Source organism: Artibeus jamaicensis, unplaced genomic scaffold (genome assembly GCF_021234435.1).
Source record: "Artibeus jamaicensis isolate MK-2021 breed Jamaican fruit bat unplaced genomic scaffold, CSHL_Jam_final contig_585, whole genome shotgun sequence".
Classification (NCBI taxonomy): Eukaryota; Metazoa; Chordata; class Mammalia; order Chiroptera; family Phyllostomidae; genus Artibeus; species Artibeus jamaicensis.
Window position 1 is genome coordinate 18,713,326 of NW_026521894.1, and position 18,138 is coordinate 18,731,463.

An 18,138-nucleotide genomic window follows, 5' to 3' on the forward strand; every position below is an offset into this window, starting at 1 on the left:
TTTAGTTTTTGGGAAACACAGATGTCGCAGGGAGTCAAATCTGGGCGGAGTCAAATGTAGGGAGGTGGAGTCACCTGGGCGATTTGATGTTTCACCAAAAAACTCTGCGTGAGACAGACGTGATGCATGAGCAGGTGTGTTGTATTGATAAAACTGCCTACCACCAGTTGTGATATCACTAGATATCGTAGCTGCACCCTTCTGAATCATCCGAATAGTTTCCACGGAGGAATTTTCAAGCTTAACACAAAATCTGATGCAGATTCATTGCTATACTTATTCAGCCATTTTGAATATGACAGCCACACAGTACACATGCTCACTCAATGGTGTCTACCACCCCCACTGACTAGTACAGTGAAGTCGTCATCATTCACGCAAGTGTATTTCACTCCACTCTCCTTGGCTGCCAGGTTACATCAATGTTGCACAAACCGTTCTCATTACATTATCAATGGCTGGACTTTTTCTGGACAGACCTCATAGCTGGAGAGAGAGAGAGGGGCAGGGGGGTGGGGAGGAAGAGAGATGAATATGGCAACATGTTGACATTTGTTCAATTCAGGTGGACAGCATACTTTTCCAACTTTTTTATATGCTTGAAAATTTTTATGATACAATGTTGGAGGAAAAGCAAGTTTGGAATAGTTATAATAATTCATCAAATACTCATCTTCCATACAACGAGATTTTCACTATATGACAAATGTTAATTCTACTTGACACCATAATGTAATAGAGTTCAGAGGGCTTCACAAACTTTGAAGCATTTTTTTGAAAGGTCATAGGGGAATGGATTAGAAGGGTGAAATGTACAGTAAGTGGAAGTGAGACTACTTATATTACTTTTATTTATCTAGTAAATTAAAGTGTACTCTCAGTAATCCACTTCTGTCTCATAATAAAATTTAATAAATTGGCAGCTGGAGAAAAAAAGAATTCACTAATAAATGTAAAAGTGTAAAACAAAACTCTACCCATTCTGAACAAATAACTGTGTCATCATTAAACACAGTTTTGAACAATTTCTAATTTGAGTTTTAGAATCAATTCACAATGACAAAATTAACAACATACACTGTAAGAGATAATGTGTGTTTTATTTCTCGTAAAGGAAGTTGCCACTGTGACTATCGGTTGCAGATTCTCCTTCAGATTTGGTTTTTTTTCCCCCTATCTGAAATGCTCAGACCATAGAGACGGTGGGCCTGTTGTTTTTCAATTATCCTCCTTATCACATTCATGAGTGTGCTTCCCTCTGACTGAGTTCTGACCTCTCCTTGCTGGGCGTGGGGTCATTTATCTGAGTTAGTTGCCTTAAGCTCCTTCTGGGCTTGTTATTTTTCTCATCACACGTCTCCCTGCCTCAACCAGGACCGGTTACTGGCTTCTGGATGCACTTTGCAATGAAGACAGACTCACGGCCTGGAGGCACAGATAATGAGCTCACCTCACCTTTCATGTTCACTGGAACTGAGGAAACACGCAGAGACCTCCACGCCAAATGGGAGAACCCCGGAGGACCTTTTCTCTGCTCCCCTGCACATCCGCACAGGCACCTCTGCCAGAGAAGCCAAGAAACAATTTTTAAAAGACTGTAAGGCATTCATGCATTCAAAACATTTGGGAGGTAACTTCTGTGGGCTGGTAATGTTTCTATCTCTTTAAGAGATATAAAGAAGGTGTAAGAGGTATAGAGAATAAGACATGGTCTAAAAGCTTAGAGACTAAAAGTAAAGGTTATAGATGTGGGGGAAAAGCCATGTACAAATATATTATAAATGTGTATATGTGTGCTAACAGACATACTTATTCCCCTGTGGTCTTGGAGTCAGAGTGGGTGTGTTATGTGCTGTTGAGTCAGCTCTGACTCCTGGGGACCCTGTGAATGCATGACATCCACAGTGGCCCGTGCTCAACAGCCCTGTTCAGCTCCTGTAGACTCAGGCCTAGGGCTTCTTTTATGGAGTCAGTCACCTCCTACGTGGTCTTCCTCTGGGCCCGCTGCCTTCTCTTTCCCCAGCATGATTGTCTTTTCCTAAGAACCTACCCTCCTCACGATGTGCTTGAAGTAAGTAGCACAGCTTCACTTATGCCATTTTCACCTCCACTGGTTTTCAGGCTTAATTTGCCCTGGGGCCTATTTGTTTATCTTTCGGGTACCCTAGGTTACCTGTAGAACCCAACTCCAACACCATATTTCAAAAGAATCTTTTTTTTTTCTCTCAGCCTTCTTCCCTGTCCAACTTTCATATCTGGACATAGTAATTAGAGTCAGAGTCAGCACTGTTTAACCTGCAGGTTTGGTTTGTTGTGGGATTTTTGTGTTCTCATCCTCATAAAATGTCTACCTCCAGAGTTAGAGCGAGGACTAGTAGCCTGGGATCAGGGACACTGTAGCTGCTCAGGAAAAGCTGGTCTCCTCTTGTGTGCACAGTGGTTGCTGCGGAATCCAGCAGAGGTCTCCCCTCCAAGGGCTCCAGCAAGAGGTAAGGAGGGACGAAAGCCGAGGTCCAACACAGCTGCACGTCTCGAAGCACACCTGGGTGAAGTGTCAAAACACCACCCATCCTTGATTCTCATCGTCAGTGTGGAGGAGTGTCCTCATCCCGAGAGAGGCACAGTGATGTGCGATGTACAGAGCTAAACGGGACCTAAGTGAAACCATGAATGTGAAGAGCTTAGGACCCTGTCTGACACACTGCAAGCACTGAGTAGATAATACCTGACCCCTAATCACTCTCACCCCCAATCTTATACTTGGGGAAGCCAGGAAGCCTGAAAGTAAATCTCCCCAAATCACACAGATAATCAATTACCTTCGTGTGACTGTTTGATTAATACCTCTACTAATAGGCATATAATAGATACCTATATGTAATTGTTGAATGGATTTGATTTTAATTTTGAGAAAAGATTGTATTTATTTTTTTTTAGAGAAAGTGGAAATGAAGGAGAAAGAAAGGGAGAGAAACATCAACGTGTGGTTGCCTCTTGCATGCCCCCAACTGAGGACTTGGGCCCGCAGCCCAGGTTTGTGTCCCGACTGGGAATCGAACCTGGAAACCTTTGGTTCACAGGCCCATGACCAGTCCACTGAACTACACCAGCCAGGGCTGATTTTGATTTTTTAAACATTATGGCCTTTTTGGCTATATAGACCTGGATCAAAATCCCAATGCCAGTACCTGTTAGCAACGCAAATTTAGGCAAATTAACCATTTGGATCGTAATTTCCCCACCTGTTGAAAATGGGTCTGACAGTAATTAAACTTATTCACAGGACTGTGGAGAAGGTTAGATGAAGCAATATATTTATTGTACATACGCACATCATGTGCTCCTTACATTTTAATCTATCTTTTGCATTCAGGTTTTCTGTCAGAGTTAGCAAACATTATGATTTGCCACAAGAGGGCAATACTAAATGGAAATAGCAATTTATGCCTAAAAACCAAACCAAACCGAACCAAAAAACTTCTGGAAATCACATAATTCATCTTTCTCTCTTTCTCTCCTTCCCTGTCTCTATCTCTAGCTCCTTTTCTTCTCTGGGTAAGTGTAGTTAGTTGAGGAGGGTTTCATACTTAGAATTCTGCTTTCTTCCTGCATCCTGTTCTTTAGAAGTCTATCATCATAATAAAACCTTAGCTCTAGAAGGGGCTTTTAAAGTCCTATTGTCACATGGAATACATTCCGCCCTCTGTAGTTATTCCCGCTCTCCTGGTTAGCGATCTCGATTTGCTGCTCTCCTTGGCACTTCTGTTAAACTAAACCTGACACCCCTGAGTGCTAGTGCTGCAGGTCTCTCCCCTAGACAGCATCTCTCAGTCACACTAACTTTACCCCAGACTTAGCATGGGGAGCCAAGCCTATTTACATTTATTCTAAGAAGAGAATACGTTTCAGTTATGCAGCCTTAAATCTTAGGGAGTTATGTTGGATTCTTCATCCATGCAGTCTCGGAGTATGTTTTCTTTCCTGTATTTAATCTGTTTACTGCCCATCTCTCCCCTGTTCTCGTGGCTACCTCCCCAGAGCCTCTTCTCATCTCATCTCTCAGCCATTTGCCTGATGGTCTTCCAACCATTGCTCTTTATTCCATATCTTGGATGATAAGCCCCTGGAGTCAGTACATTCACACGATGTAGACTATGTTCTCTGCTCTTTCTAGAAAAGGCTACCATGTCATGCGCCTGGACAAAGTGAAGTTCCTTTTTTAACCGAAGCTACATTTATCGTGTGTCTGTGTTTCATGACAACAGCAGAAAGGACGATGGCAGAGTTGTATCCATTGGAGAGGAGCTCTGCTATCAAATTTTAGCTGCAAGAAACAATGTTAGCAAGTCACGTGGGCCACTGTCACTAGTGCTATGACACATATGCTTGCCCATATAGAATGCAATGTTATACGTCAACCAATCTGAGAAGAATCATGTGGAACCCAAAAAATGTGCTTAATAAAGCAGAATAAATCTCCGTGGATGGGCTTGATAACAATCTCCTTTTTTGGTTAGCCGAAGAGTATCTTAGAAACTCTTTCGATTAAAAAATTTGTGTAGGTTCAAAGGGTTTTAAAAACAAATCTGATTTTTACATCTTTGTTTCTCTTATTAATAATAAAATCATCTCAGTGAAATAATTCAGCCACAAAGGACAAATGTTGTGTGATTCTACTTATATGAGTTACCTAGAGCCATCAAATTTGTACAGATAAAAAGTAGAATAGCGGGTACCGGGGACTAGGGGAGGAGGGTATAGGAAGTTGCTGTTTAATGGGCACAGAGTTTCAGTTGGAGAAGATAAATGTATTCTGGAAATGAATGGGGATGGTTGTTGTACAAAAGTGTGAATATACTTAATGCCACTGAATTGTACACTTAAAAACATGTAAAATGATAAATTGTATGTTATGTGTATTTACCACAATAAAAATGTCTCAAGGTATTACATTGTATATTTTGTTCATGTGGGTTCAATATTATTTTTCTAGACTTGATGTCAGGTTGAACTAGAATGGTACAAAAACTTCTTTCAAGGCACATGCTTTGAGTACCCGCAGGTGGAAATGCGAGTGGCGGTGGTCACTCATGTCTTCTCACTGTAGGAAGGACTGAAGGGTCCACTCGGTCTTCTGGGAAGCATCCACCCTCTGTTTCGTCATTCTTTACCAGGCCTGGACTTCGCCTCACAGTCTGAGCCTGGAAGGCCTAAGTCTATAAAACTAACTAAAAAATGATAATAACAACCTAACTGCAACACTTACTGAGTATATATTAAGCATCAGGCTTAATTGCTGGACATGATCTAGGTCAAGAAAAAGGTTTGAGGCAGATATTTACAAATATATATTAATTTACTCTGCCCGACTCACTATTTTGCTCTTTAAAAGAAACAAAGTCCCACACATCCCATTTCAGAATTACGAAAACAAACAGACGTTTCTCTGTGCTGGTAACCATGCCAAAGCGTGTGTCAGCCAATAACATTTGTGAGACTCACCACGCAGCCGACAGGGACACATACTGTGAAGGGAAAGTTTTTGGAGAGGCTACATTTCAATCCATTAAAAAAAAAAAAGCTTCCCAGTATAGGCACTCTTTTATTTAGAAAGCCTGTTCTCAGAAAGAATCTGGTTTAGTTCTTATGCTGGGAAAACAACAGTTCAAAACTGCCCGTAAATCTACCTCAAAGCAAAGCCATTTTTGGTGTCTCTCAAGTAGCTGAGTTAATGCGGCATAAGACAAAGCCTGACTAGCAGGTATAATTAAAGGATGAATCACTGGGGTAAGTCATGAGTAACCCTAAAGGCACCTACAGGGAAAAAGTCCATTACAACATATTAAATTTTAGAGGCTAAAGGATGAAGGGTAGGAGGAAAAATGCTTATTCCACGCGAACGAAATGAAGGGCCTTAGAGGAAACAGGGCGATGAGGCCATCAGTGAATTATCGGCACAGAGACCATCTTGCCTCAGGTGACATGGGCGCTGGTTCTCCACGTTTTCCAGAGAACTGCTTGAGGTCAGGTAGTATGCTTTGCTTTATTTATCTTTCCGTATAAGTCACAGGTCTGCCCAGATCCCAGTAATGTAGACAGGAGGTAGAAAGCATGCAGTTCCACACATGAATGGGTAAATGACTACCCATGCCTACAGTAAATCTGTCCTACACTTTTAAAGAAAAATGAAAATTGACATCCAGCACAGTGATATTTAACGAAGTGGTATTTAACAGAGACTGTTGATGCATTTTTGAAGACTTAATCACAGGACTTTTATTTAATGAAAAACAGGAAGGAATTATTTTATTTTATCCTGTTTCATATCTCAGCAACTGGCACTGCAGTTAGTTTCTTGGAACAGTGACATGGCAGAAGTTGAAAGGAAACTGTTTGTTTGGCCTGACTGGTTTTTTGCCTTTTGGCTGAGCGATGAATAGATAAAATCAGCTCAGGTGGAAAACAGCTTCGCTGCTGCTGTGTCGCTCCATTAACTGGGAAATAGTAGCTGGCCTTGTGCCTCCACTCCCACCCGCCACCCAAATGAAGAGTATTTCACTGACAGGCTCACGTTAGACACTTGGAGTTAAAATGACTCAAAGCGTGAGTGGCCATTGTGCTAACATTTTGAAGTCTAACCTCCTGGGAAGGTCTTTAAGTCTGATTTTCCTGGCTCAGAAGAATTTAAATCAAAGCCATCAAATACACTGCTTACATCATCTTATCTGTCTTGGTTTAAGGTTTACGTGCTATTTTTAATGTTTATGTGTACTTAAAAAAACATTTGAAACGAACAGTCTTGACTGACTCTGAAACTTAATTGGGAAAAATGCCAAGCACTTTCATGGAATTTTTCCCATGATCTGTAGAAGTCCACCCCCAACCCCCACAGATGGTTCAAATGGACAAAGCAGTGAAGACAGAAATTCAAAGCAGATTCTTAAAGAAAAATAACCGGGTTCTCAGAAACCCGGTAGATGATGGAAGGACTGGATGCAATACAGCAGTTTCTCTTGGTGTCAAGCTCTGGAGAGAACAGAAATTTATCAGGTGATCCTCTACCAGAGGAGGGTGACTGCCTCTTTGTGGAAATGAACTATTCACGTAGAACGCCAGTCAACTTCAACAACTGGAAAATCTGCACGCTTGTAGGGCAGTTCCGTCCAGCTGCCTATAAAAGACACAGTATTGTGAGGCAAATAGGTTTTCTTCCTGGCGGCAGGAGCACCTAAGTCTGCGGTGGGTATTTGGGGTATGGGGAATACCCCAAATCTTCCCACCTTCACAGCTGCTTGGAAAAACAATAAACACCCCCAGGCCTATGAAGCTTTCAATTTGAATATAAAACCCCTGTTTTTCTTGGATCAATGAAATGAGCAACGGGAAAGAGACCGGAAAACTTTTCAACCTGGAATTTATATGCATTCAGTGGAGATGTGTCAAGCAAAATCTAAACTAATGTTTAAAGTATAGCATCTTTCCACCAGGTTTCAAAATGAGGGCTGGTTTCTCTGGCAAAGGATTCTAGGGAGTGGGGTGGTGAGGAAGAGAGGTAAGGGGAAGTATGTTGGGAGTCTGAGAAACTTCTGGTAGAATGGAGGACCCAACGTGCCACCGCGGGCTACAAGGAGCTGGGGGCCCGGCAGGGGACAGAGTTAACTTCCAGAGCGCGGCCAGGAGCGCGATCCCTCCGCAGCAGCGCGGAGCCTGGGAGCGAAGTGCGGGCGGTTGGGTGGGGGAAGGAGGGTGAAGGAGAGAAGGGGCGGGGTGGCGCGGGGGTGGGGGCGCGGAGGCAGGAGGAGGGTCTCTGACCCTGGGTTGGATTTGCGAGCTCTCTGAGCTTGCGTCCGCGGAGGGGGAGGGTTTCCCCAGCCCCGCCGGAGTGGCGGCTGGGCGCTTCTGTCTCACTACACAAACGACTGTCAAGAGAGGAGAGAGTGGAGCTGCCGGAAGTGTCTGCGCGCCGGGGAGAACTTTCCTGCTCCTGCCGGGGCCCGGAGTCTCCGCCGCCAGGGTGCTCGCAGCGACGATGTGCGGCGATGACAACACCGTAAGCGGACCCGCGCCTCGGCCCACCCACGGTGTGTGCGCCAGCTTGGCCTCAAGAGAAGACTGAGTCCGGAGGTGTCCGCGCGCCACGGGAACCCGGCGCAGGCGGCGGGGCGCGCGGGGCCCGTTTCCTCTGCGCGGTCCCCTCGCTTCCCGGCGCGTTACTTGCGATCTCGCGTCCCAGAGCCGGTCACGGTCGCCGACTGCCCCCGCCCTGACTGCCGGCCCGGACGTGTCCCCGGCGGCCGCTGGCAGTGCCTGTGCCATGGGGCTGCCTACTCTGGAGTTCAGCGATTCCTACTTGGACAGCCCGGATTTCAGGGAGCGCCTCCAGTGTCACGAGATTGAGCTGGAGCGGACCAACAAGTTCATCAAAGAGCTGATTAAGGATGGCTCTCTGCTTATTGGGGCCCTGAGGAGTAAGTAGAGCTGGCGCGGGAGGGTGGAGAGGGCGAGAGGATCTGGAGTTTCCCCACGGGGTGCGGGCTGAGGAGTGGGATGGAGGGGAAGGAGCTTCTTTTGTTTGAATGGGTTTGGGGACAATAGCTGAAGAGCTCCCCTGCTGGTTGCCAACAAAGTTTGTGCTTAGGTGCTCTTGACCACCATGCCTTCGGAGAAGGGAAAAGTTTTCTAATAAACACTGTAAGGCATCCTGGATAAAGTTGTTAAAAAGCCATCTTTTGTATAACGTTCCTGGAAAAAAACGTTGGGGACTATTGGTCTTTTATGGGTAATTTGAGCACTAAAAAATCCTTAAGGAAGTATTGAAGAATTTGCCCGACAGTAAAACGAAGCTAATCTGTTTAGTGATATTCACAGAATATGATTATTTTCTTATGTCTATCAGTAGCTCTTCCTTGGACACAATCAAGAGCTGGCTTTAAAAAAAATATGTAGTTTTGCCATTTAGTAAGATGATGGAAGACAACCTGGGCCAGTGAACTTTATCTCTTTACAAGTTATTGTGCAAGTTAACTTTTGGTTTACGTTATAGTTCTGGTGGTGGTGGTGGTGGTGTGTCACCCAGGATGCGCGGTCAGTGGCCGAAGGCCAATGGGATCTGATCTTCTACAGGAAGTAAAGAAGACCCTGGGGGCCTTTCCCACCTCCTGTCCCGCACACCTCCTGACGGGGATCTCCACTTTTAATTACTGAGACCTAAGAAAGATTTAGGAAAAGGAACTTCAGAGTCTGTCTTGTCGATGATTAAGTGGCTAATGGAGAAAGATTAACTCCTTACCTTTAGGGTATATTTCCATCTTAACAGAGGCTTCTGAATGCTTTAGCCTCTGAAAATAAGTCCTGGAATCTCTGGCCTCTGAGGGCTGGTGAGTGCAGTATTTTCATGAATTGGAGAGGCTTTTGGATGATCTGGCAGTCCTAGTCCCCAGGACATATGTACAGGATGCATCATTGTATATGTAAAGTTCAAGGACAGTAACAGCATGATGGGGATATGTGTGTGCCGGCAAAAGACATTAGCATGTATTCATGTAAGGATGGAGTTTAGCAAAATGTGTTGAAATTAGTGTGCTTCCAGCTCCTTCTTTATTTTAACCATCCCTAGAACTAGAATATTTACTTATCACTTATGTTACTTAACTGAGTAAAGAAAGTATTTTTACATCCACATTCACTTAATTTCTGAATCTGAGCCTACTATTGATAACGGTATGTACCGATTTGTGAGAAATACAATTTATCTGCAGTTCTTTCCATCCTGTGTATAGACAAATGTGAACTCTCCTTCTTTTGGGTTTGCAAATCCTGCTTCGGGTCTTGGGACTAGTCTCTGCCTCTTAATAGACCACAATGCTTCTTCAAAGTTTCCTCATCTCAGAGTGCTAAATGCTCAACCAACTCTTGCCAGAGATGCCAAATAGTGTACACATGACATTTCTCTTTACTGCTCATGATCAATTTTAGTGTTTCAGAAGTTGAAAATACATACATAGCTATGATAAAACCTATGAAATGTACATTATTTTACAAGTAACATTATGTACTTTATGATGATTTTGAATCTAGCCTTGCAAAAATCAGGGTATTTCCATCCTTACCGATTTGTTCTTTCATTTCTGTAAGTGAAGACGTCTTGAGAGTGTAAGGTCCTCAAACGTACAAATCCTTAGGTTTGTGATGAGATTGAGTTCCAGTCATGTGCTGTGTACAATGACGTTTCTGTCAACAGTGGTGGGGTCCCAAGATTATTATGGAGCCAAAGAATTCCTGTGGCTAGTGACGTAGTGGCCGTCCTCAGCTGTAGTCCCACTCATTCTTTACGGGTTTGCGGTGATGCTGGTGTAAACACACCTGCTGTGCTGCTAGTGCCATAAAAGCATAGCACATACAATTATGTATGGCACACAGTAATACAGTAGATGACTGCATTACTAGTTTATGTACTTGCCGTACTATAGTTTTTCATTGTGTTTGAGTGTAGTCTTTCTGCTTATAAAATAGAGGCTTGCTGTGAAACAGTGTGCCATGTAACACCAGCAGCAGCCTCAAACGTCTGTTTATTGTGTGTCTTGATTGCATCATTGTCTCTTGTACTTGATTTAATCTCACATTGTTCTATAAATTTAGTGTGGCGAAAGTGTGCAGTGTTTATGTGAAGTCTATGGTAGTGTGCAGTAACGTCATAGGCGTTCACATTCACTCACCACTCCCTCGCTGACCCACCCAAAGCAACTTCCAGTTCTGCAAGCTCTATTTGTGGTAAGTGCCCTACATGTGTGTGCCATATTTTATCTTTTATACTATATTTTTATACTGCTTTTTCTATGTTTAGATGTATGTAGATAAATAAACTACAGTTGCCTACAGCATTCAGTACGGAGATATGCTGTACAGATTTGTAGCATAGGAGCAAGAGGCTCTACACCATTCAGCCTAGGTGTGTAGTGGGCTGTACCATCTAGGTTTGTGTGAGTGCACTCCCTGATGTTCACGCAGTAATGAAATCGAACTTGCCCAGTCGCACATTTCTCAGAATGTGTCCCCATCATTTAGTAAAGCATGACTGTGCTCTATTTAACTAACGTACAATTATTACTTCTCTCATTGTGGGAGGAAAATATTTTATTCCTTTGTTAAAAAATTCCCAGCATCAGATGCCAAATGGGAAAGTTTTGGAGCAGAAGAACCCTTGAAATCACATTATGGCACTGGTTTTCTTCCGGCAAGCCACCTTCGGTCCGTCGGGGACGATGCTCTGGGGCCGGGATGCAGCTGCTGAGTGCCCACTATCTGAAGCACTAGGATAGTAGGGTAGGGAGTGTCTAAAGGACTTGAAGCCCGCTCAGTTCTGTCTTTGATTCAGCAGGGAGCCTTCTTCCCCCATCCTGTCCTTTTCTCACTGTTTTTCCTTTCTGCCAGAGAAGCCTTCACCTTCTCTGTCTTTAAACTATGTCTTTCCATTCTCTTACATACTGTTTCAATAGTGTATCCAGTATCCATTCAGTGTTATTTTTAGCACTTCTTATTGCTGTTAGTTTCATGAATAATTAATGGTTCTTATGATAACCTTCTTGCGTAATCATCAGTACAGTTTGAAGCATCTCCTATTATTTTCATCTTTGTTAATAACTTGCCTGGTGAGAATATTGGCATGCACTTTTGGTTCATTCATGCCTGACTGTTCCCACAGGAGTTGCGTGTGCTCCTTGCTCTCCAGTTCAGCATACAGGTGTCTTTAGTAGAGTATTTGGAAGGATGCTTATATATGAAGACCTTAAGAGGATGACTTCAGTTTCAAATATACGTAAGATACTTAACATTTTAACATGAGTTATTGCATTTCATATTCACATCCACTCTGAGAAAGTGGATGACAGTTTAAGTAGATTGACGTAGACCTGAGTTTAAGTCCTGATGCTGTGAAATGCTGTGTGATAATTGGGCAGTCCTACCTTTTCTGTAAAATGAGGGACCATTTGTAAAAATCTCATCACTAGGATTATTTGTTTATTTTGTTACAAGACACATGGACGTGGGTGAGTAATATCCGAGAATATTTCATACTGGTGAGGTGGGTTTTAGTTCGTGTTGTGTGACTCAAAAATTGTCACCCTTTTCCTCAAGTGTCATCCTGTGAACTTTGTTCTTCAACAGGGGCCAGTCTTAAAGTTTGAGTTGTGACGTCATAGGCCAGTTTTCCTTATGAATCTTCTCCTTTTATGTTTCAAAGACACATTTCAAAATGGCTTTCTCATAAAATTTCCCCTTTGCCTTCTCTTTCTTTATACTTTCGAATTCAAAGAACGATCTTTAAGTAGAGCTTTGACCTTGAAAAATAGAAAAACACTCTCTTTGCCTCAGCTCCACTCCCCCCTCAAAAGAAGATAAAGAAAAAAAGAATAGACAGAAATAGAATTGTACTCATTAAATTGAATGACTGGGCGGGGAGAATCTATCAAGTTCTGTACTCCACCCTGCCCTTCAGCTTTGGGCCGTCTTTCCTTTCTTATCGCTGCCTCCGTCCCCCGATTGCCTCCAGGTAGGATCAGCCAGCCTTTCCCTTTGCCTCCAGGACACCGTTTCTTGAATGTGTATGTCTGCATCTTTTAAAGGAAAGAAAAATGTAGTGGATCCTAATATAGATTTAATTATTTATTATGGTAACTTAGTAAGTATACACAGCATGAAACTGTAATTCCGTTGCTTATTCATACAATCTTATTCAAAGGGAATCGGTTTACAAATTAAATGTAAACAATACTGTGAAATCAATAACAAGTTTTTCAGCGACATTTCGTTAATCTAATGGATGATGTTTTGCTGAAACAAAATTTCCTGTCATATGAAGACTGCTGATCATATCTTATTTGTTGATGATTCATTTTCTCACTGTTTTTCTTGATTGAAACTTAAGTGCTTTGAAATCTTCTTGCCCTGAGGGTGGCCTTCTATCCATTGCAAACCTTACTCATTTATTGGTCATATTGCCTATGTTCTTAAAGCCTCATTCTTGGCACGAGTGACCCGTGACACAACAAGAAGGGCACCTAGTTTGAGGGGTAGGTTGCTCATAAGTTGATGGATAATTTGCAGTTAATTGATACATTAAAAAGAGGCGAGCACAGGATTTCTCAAAGGTGTCCACCTTCAGGGTCCACAGACCTCAGTTTATAAAGTACACTGCTATGGTGCTCTTGTAATCTGGGGCGAAGTAGTGTATATAGTAAAAGAAAACCCCCAATGTAAAGGCTACGTGGAAATATCTTAGGAAAGGAGAGGTAGGTACTCCTGCCTTCCATTTGCCGTGTTTCCCAAACTCGCCTTTAGCCAGGTATCACTTCTTCCTTCCCTCTAATCCAGTCTCTGTTTTGTATGCATGTTCAGGGCCCACTATGCTACCAGTTTTGGGTGGCACAGGGAAGGAATTACATACAAGGTAAAAGAACAAAAACAAATGTAAGAAGTTTGGAAGACTTTCTTTAGTCACTGTGCTGTTTATTTGGTCATCCCTCAACTTTCAGTGAGAACTGCTGTTGTTTTAGGCTGGTTTTGGTATTTAAATGTTCACCTAGGTTTATTTACAAGTGGAGCTCATAGATTCCCGTTTACCCACCAGGAGCTCCTTCACTGCTGCGACTCCACGACTCCACGAGGGCCCTTGCACTCCGGCTGCACAGCCTAATCACAGGTGTGAATGGGGAATCACTGCCACCATTCATTTGATTCTCCTAGTCCTTAGACTTTGAGTTAAGTGAGCACAAGGGACCGTATTCTTCAAATGAACGGTAATTAATTTAGGGACTGGTAGAGTAGGAATGTGGTGCTCTAAGGTTCTCCTTCAGGGAAATGCACAATGAGAAGCAGTTTTGCTTGTGTTCATTTAAGTGGGAGCCTTGCCTTGGTGCTTATCAAGGTGTAATCGAATAGCGCTGGCTGAGTACTTCCCTCTACCTGTCTTCCGGTTCTCTACATGAACTTAATTGGTACCCATTAGCAACATTGTCTTTCTTGCTATTGGATTTCCTTTTTCTGAAGGTAGTGATTGAAAGGCTGTCCTCTTAGAAGGCAGGGAATGGGTTGCTGGGAGAGCAGAAAACGTTTCCTGCCTGGTGGAGAAGAATAGCTTACCGAGAACCACCTTTGGCACTGCCTTCTATGAGTTATGATCAAGGTACGCTGAAAGTGCAAACATCTCAGGTAACCACTAAACTTTTAAGTCAACGAAAAGCTGCTTTTACAAATATGCTTTCAATCAGTAACATTTCTTAGGGCACAATGCTGTGTTGATGTTGTAAAAGCATTTACTCAGGATTATCTGAGAAAAATAACAATAGCCCTAGCTGCTCTGGCTCAGTGGGTTGAGCACTGACCTGCGAGCTAAAAGGTTGCCGCTTCACTTTCCAGTCAGGGAGCTTGTCTGGGTTGCTGGCCAGGTCAGGTCCTTGCTGGGGGGTGTGCGAGAGGCAACCACACATTGATGTTTCTCTCTCTTTCCCTCCCTTCCTTCTCCTCTGTCTAAAATAAATACATAAAATCTTTAAAAAAAGAAAAAAATAATAAAGCTTATATTCAGTATTGCTTTGATGTCAAGCGCAATTGTATTCAAGCAATGAATATGTAAAGAGTAGGAAAATTTCTCCTAGATTTATAGAGAAATATTAGATTAAAAGTTTTAGACTTGCCCTGGCTGGTGTGGCTCAGTGGTTGAGCGCTGTCCTGGAGACCAGAGTCGCTGGTTTGATTCCCAGTCAGGGCACATGCCTAGGTTGCGGGCCAGGTCCCCAGTGGGGGCGCAGGAGAGGCAACCACACATTGATGTTTCTTTCTCTCTCTTTCTCCCTCCCTCTCCTTCTGTCTCAAAAGAAATGAATAAAATTTAAAAAATTAGACTCTTAAGCCACATTCAGCAAATATTATACAATAATCAAATGTTTACTATGGACAGATAAAACAGGGAGAAGGAAAGGGGGTTATTTAGTCTTGAGTCTCTTTTGTGAATATTGTTTCTCGCCAGAGTTGATTTCCACCTGTTCTGGCCGAGCCATCACTGCCATCTGCACGGTAGTTTCTGCTCACTTCAGCCCTCGAGGCAGGTGCCAGCCGCCTTCTATCCCATCAGTTTCAGCTCTGCCCATCTTCCTTGTCCCTCCATCTGGCTGAACATCTGCCCAAGATCTAATAGCCCTGATAGTGTAACCTCAGTGGATCTGGCCCCGTCCATCAAGGACTTGCTGCCTACTTCTTGCTGACTTTTATTCTGAAAATTAAAACCAGTTGCTGAGCATTTGGCTCTCTAGTGCATGGCATCTGGGCTTCATCTTTTGCAGCTGCCATATTCTGAGGTTAATGGCTGAGATTTGGGTAAATTAGTAATTTTCATAATATTCTGTCATCTTAACTGCTCTTGGAGCAAAGGAAAAGGGGCAGGGTACTAACAGGACAAGTCAATAGCAATGTAGTTATTTTATCATTTTTGTCTTTGGCCAGTTGAATCTAAACTTTGGCCTGGATATTTCTGGTAATTTGGATCCTTCTCTATGGGATTACATATAGTTGGCATGTTTTGGTTAATCAGAATACGTCCTTGGTCATATCTACGGGGTTCTGATTTTATTATCAGGAATGCACTTATAATGCTGAAGAAAGTGTCACAGCAAAACACACTTGTACAACGCTCTGTGCAAGGGATGTGATTTGCTTCAGAAAAAGTGAATTGTGAAAATAGTATGGTGCTTTAATAGCTACTACTTTCTGTATTTTCCAGCCTTCTCCTTTGTTGCAGAGGTGTGTATGCCTAAAAGAAGAAAAAATATGCACTAATTTTCTAGGGTGTTTGCATCTTTCTATTGTGGGTAATTTGTCTGATTGTAATTTTAATATGGAACATGGTGGGGAAATGTAGGATAAGACTAGTAATTAACTCTGTGTAGATTGTTTTGTATTAGTTAGTACAGATTTTTCAGTGTTTAGGGTATGTGGTAAAAGTCTTTAGTTCTGATATTTTAAAAATGCCAAGCCATGACTTTTTCATGATCTGATTAGAGTGATTACCAGGGATAATGGATTGTCTTATATTTTGTGAAAGACAGAGAACCGTCCTGGCATAGTTCTCAGTGTCAGGTGGTAGGAAAAAATTGGGAAAAATGCACCGTGTGCATGACTTTGCCACATTAATAGTATTCTCCCGAACCTTGGCTTTACTCTGGGAAAAAGTGCGTAGACACAAAATGACCCTTTTCATTTGGAAGTCAGACAGATTTCTCAGTAGTGGAACTTCTATATTTCCCCACACAAATCTAAAAAGCAGTACTGCTTGCGAGTTCATGAAAGACAAGCCAAATCATATTCCCCTGTGTGCAGATTCGTGCTGGAGCTTATCCAAATGGAAGGCCCAGCTTCAGTTCTCTCCTTAGTACTCCGGAAAAAAGATGATTTAATTTAGAAAACTGCTATGTGTTCCTGTGTGAAGACGAGTGATAAGCGGCTAATAGAAATGAGTGTCCTGGATAGCAGTATTATCCGTTTGCAAGTGGAAGCTATGTAAATTGATTTCGCTTTGCCATGCTGAGAAGTTTCTTTTTCATTTATGTAATTTTCTCATTCCTTAAAATGTCTGAATGAAAGATATCACTCCCCCCGCCCCCAAAAGAAAGGAAACCCAGCAAAGAAGTGCTGGTGCCCATGGGAGAGATTAGCAAGGTGAGGCAAATGAAAATTCCTTGAGAAAGCAATTTAGGTATTATTATTTCAGAACTTATATTGGATTGTGTGTCTTCTATGAAAAACGTTATGGAACTCTGGAAAATCAAAGGAATAAGAGATTAGCTTTCCAACTGTTTTAAAAGTTGGTTGTGGAAAATTTGAGGGACAATTACAAATGATCGACATAACAGTCAGTAGGGGTGCCTAAAAGGGACACACTATTTGGAGAAGATTTGGGAAAGCTGTGGACTCGTGAAAAAATGTCAACATAGGAGGTAATAGATAGGGAGGTTTAAAGACCTCCTGACGGCTTGCCAATCCTGGTTTTCCTTAAGTAACCATTTCTGTCATTATTGTTCCTTCCTTTGTATCCCAGCTCTGTAACTGCACCTTTTTCTCAGTATGTGATGTGGCTCAATTCCTCTTCCACTGTCAGTTACTTCCTCCACCCTCGGAAGTACTGGTGGTGCATGCGGATTGCTTCTTAGCCCCTTTATGGTTTGCTTTCCTTGTGTGATAACATCTGTTCCCGGCTTCCAGCCCTCACCTCGTTTTTCTGAGCTCTGGGTCTGATCTCACCAGCCTACTACCTATCACCACCTGAATGTTCAGGCACCTCAGGCTCCGCGTGTCAAAACCAAGTGCTTCTTTCTCTTCCAGCTTCTTCTCCTTGTGTTCTCATTTGTTTAGTTATATCCTCAGCTACCTGGTCATCTCAGAGACAAACATCGCAGTCCTTCTAACTCTTCCTGTCTTCTCCAGTTTTAAATTGGAGTTTTTTTTGACTCTGATCAGATTCTAATATTTGGTTAGTCCTGCAACTCTATGCCCACAGTATCTTAAATTAGATTTTTTCTGCCTGCATAATACTCATACATGTGTGTGTGTGTGTGTGTGTGTGTGAGAGAGAGAGAGAGAGAGAGAGAGAGAGAGAGAAGAGGACAGAGAGAGAAATAATATTTTTTTCCTAGCTTCAAATGACAGAAATGTATTCTTTCACAGCTCTGGACTCCAGAGGTCCCAAACCAAGAGAGCATAGCCTCTGACGGCTCTCTCCTGGCCTCTTCCACTTCTGGTGCTGTCGGTCACCCAACATGTCCCTTTGCATCTATCTCTCCAATCTGTGCCTCTGTAGTTGCACGGCACACTCCCAGTGTGTCTCTGTTGGTTAGATTTTACTTAGTCTTTGGAACATAAGCTCCTAGTTGCCAAGGATATCTGGATTCTAATCAGCTCTGACCACATTGTGAACGCTCAGTAGTTGTTAGACGTGAACCAATTTACATTTTACTAAGAAGAGCATAATACAGAGAAGGGTTTTAAAGATCTATGGAGTGAATAAGCCAGGAGTGGGGACTATAAGATTCCTCTCTAATATTGCTCCTGCCAGGTGTCATATGTAACTGCTGTGGCCTGGTGGTACTA

At 42.7% G+C, this 18,138-nt stretch overlaps 1 protein-coding gene across 1 annotated transcript in view; it reads left to right on the forward strand.

The window, feature by feature from the left end:
* The first annotated feature begins 7,815 nt into the window (after positions 1-7,815).
* The window catches only part of ARHGAP42 (Rho GTPase activating protein 42), a 256,582-nt gene continuing 246,259 nt past the window's right edge, over positions 7,816-18,138 (forward strand). The window contains exon 1 of the mRNA XM_053670414.1: positions 7,816-8,468. Coding sequence (XP_053526389.1) covers positions 8,315-8,468 — 154 coding nt within the window. The 5' untranslated portion in view covers positions 7,816-8,314. The remainder of the gene's footprint in view (positions 8,469-18,138) is intronic.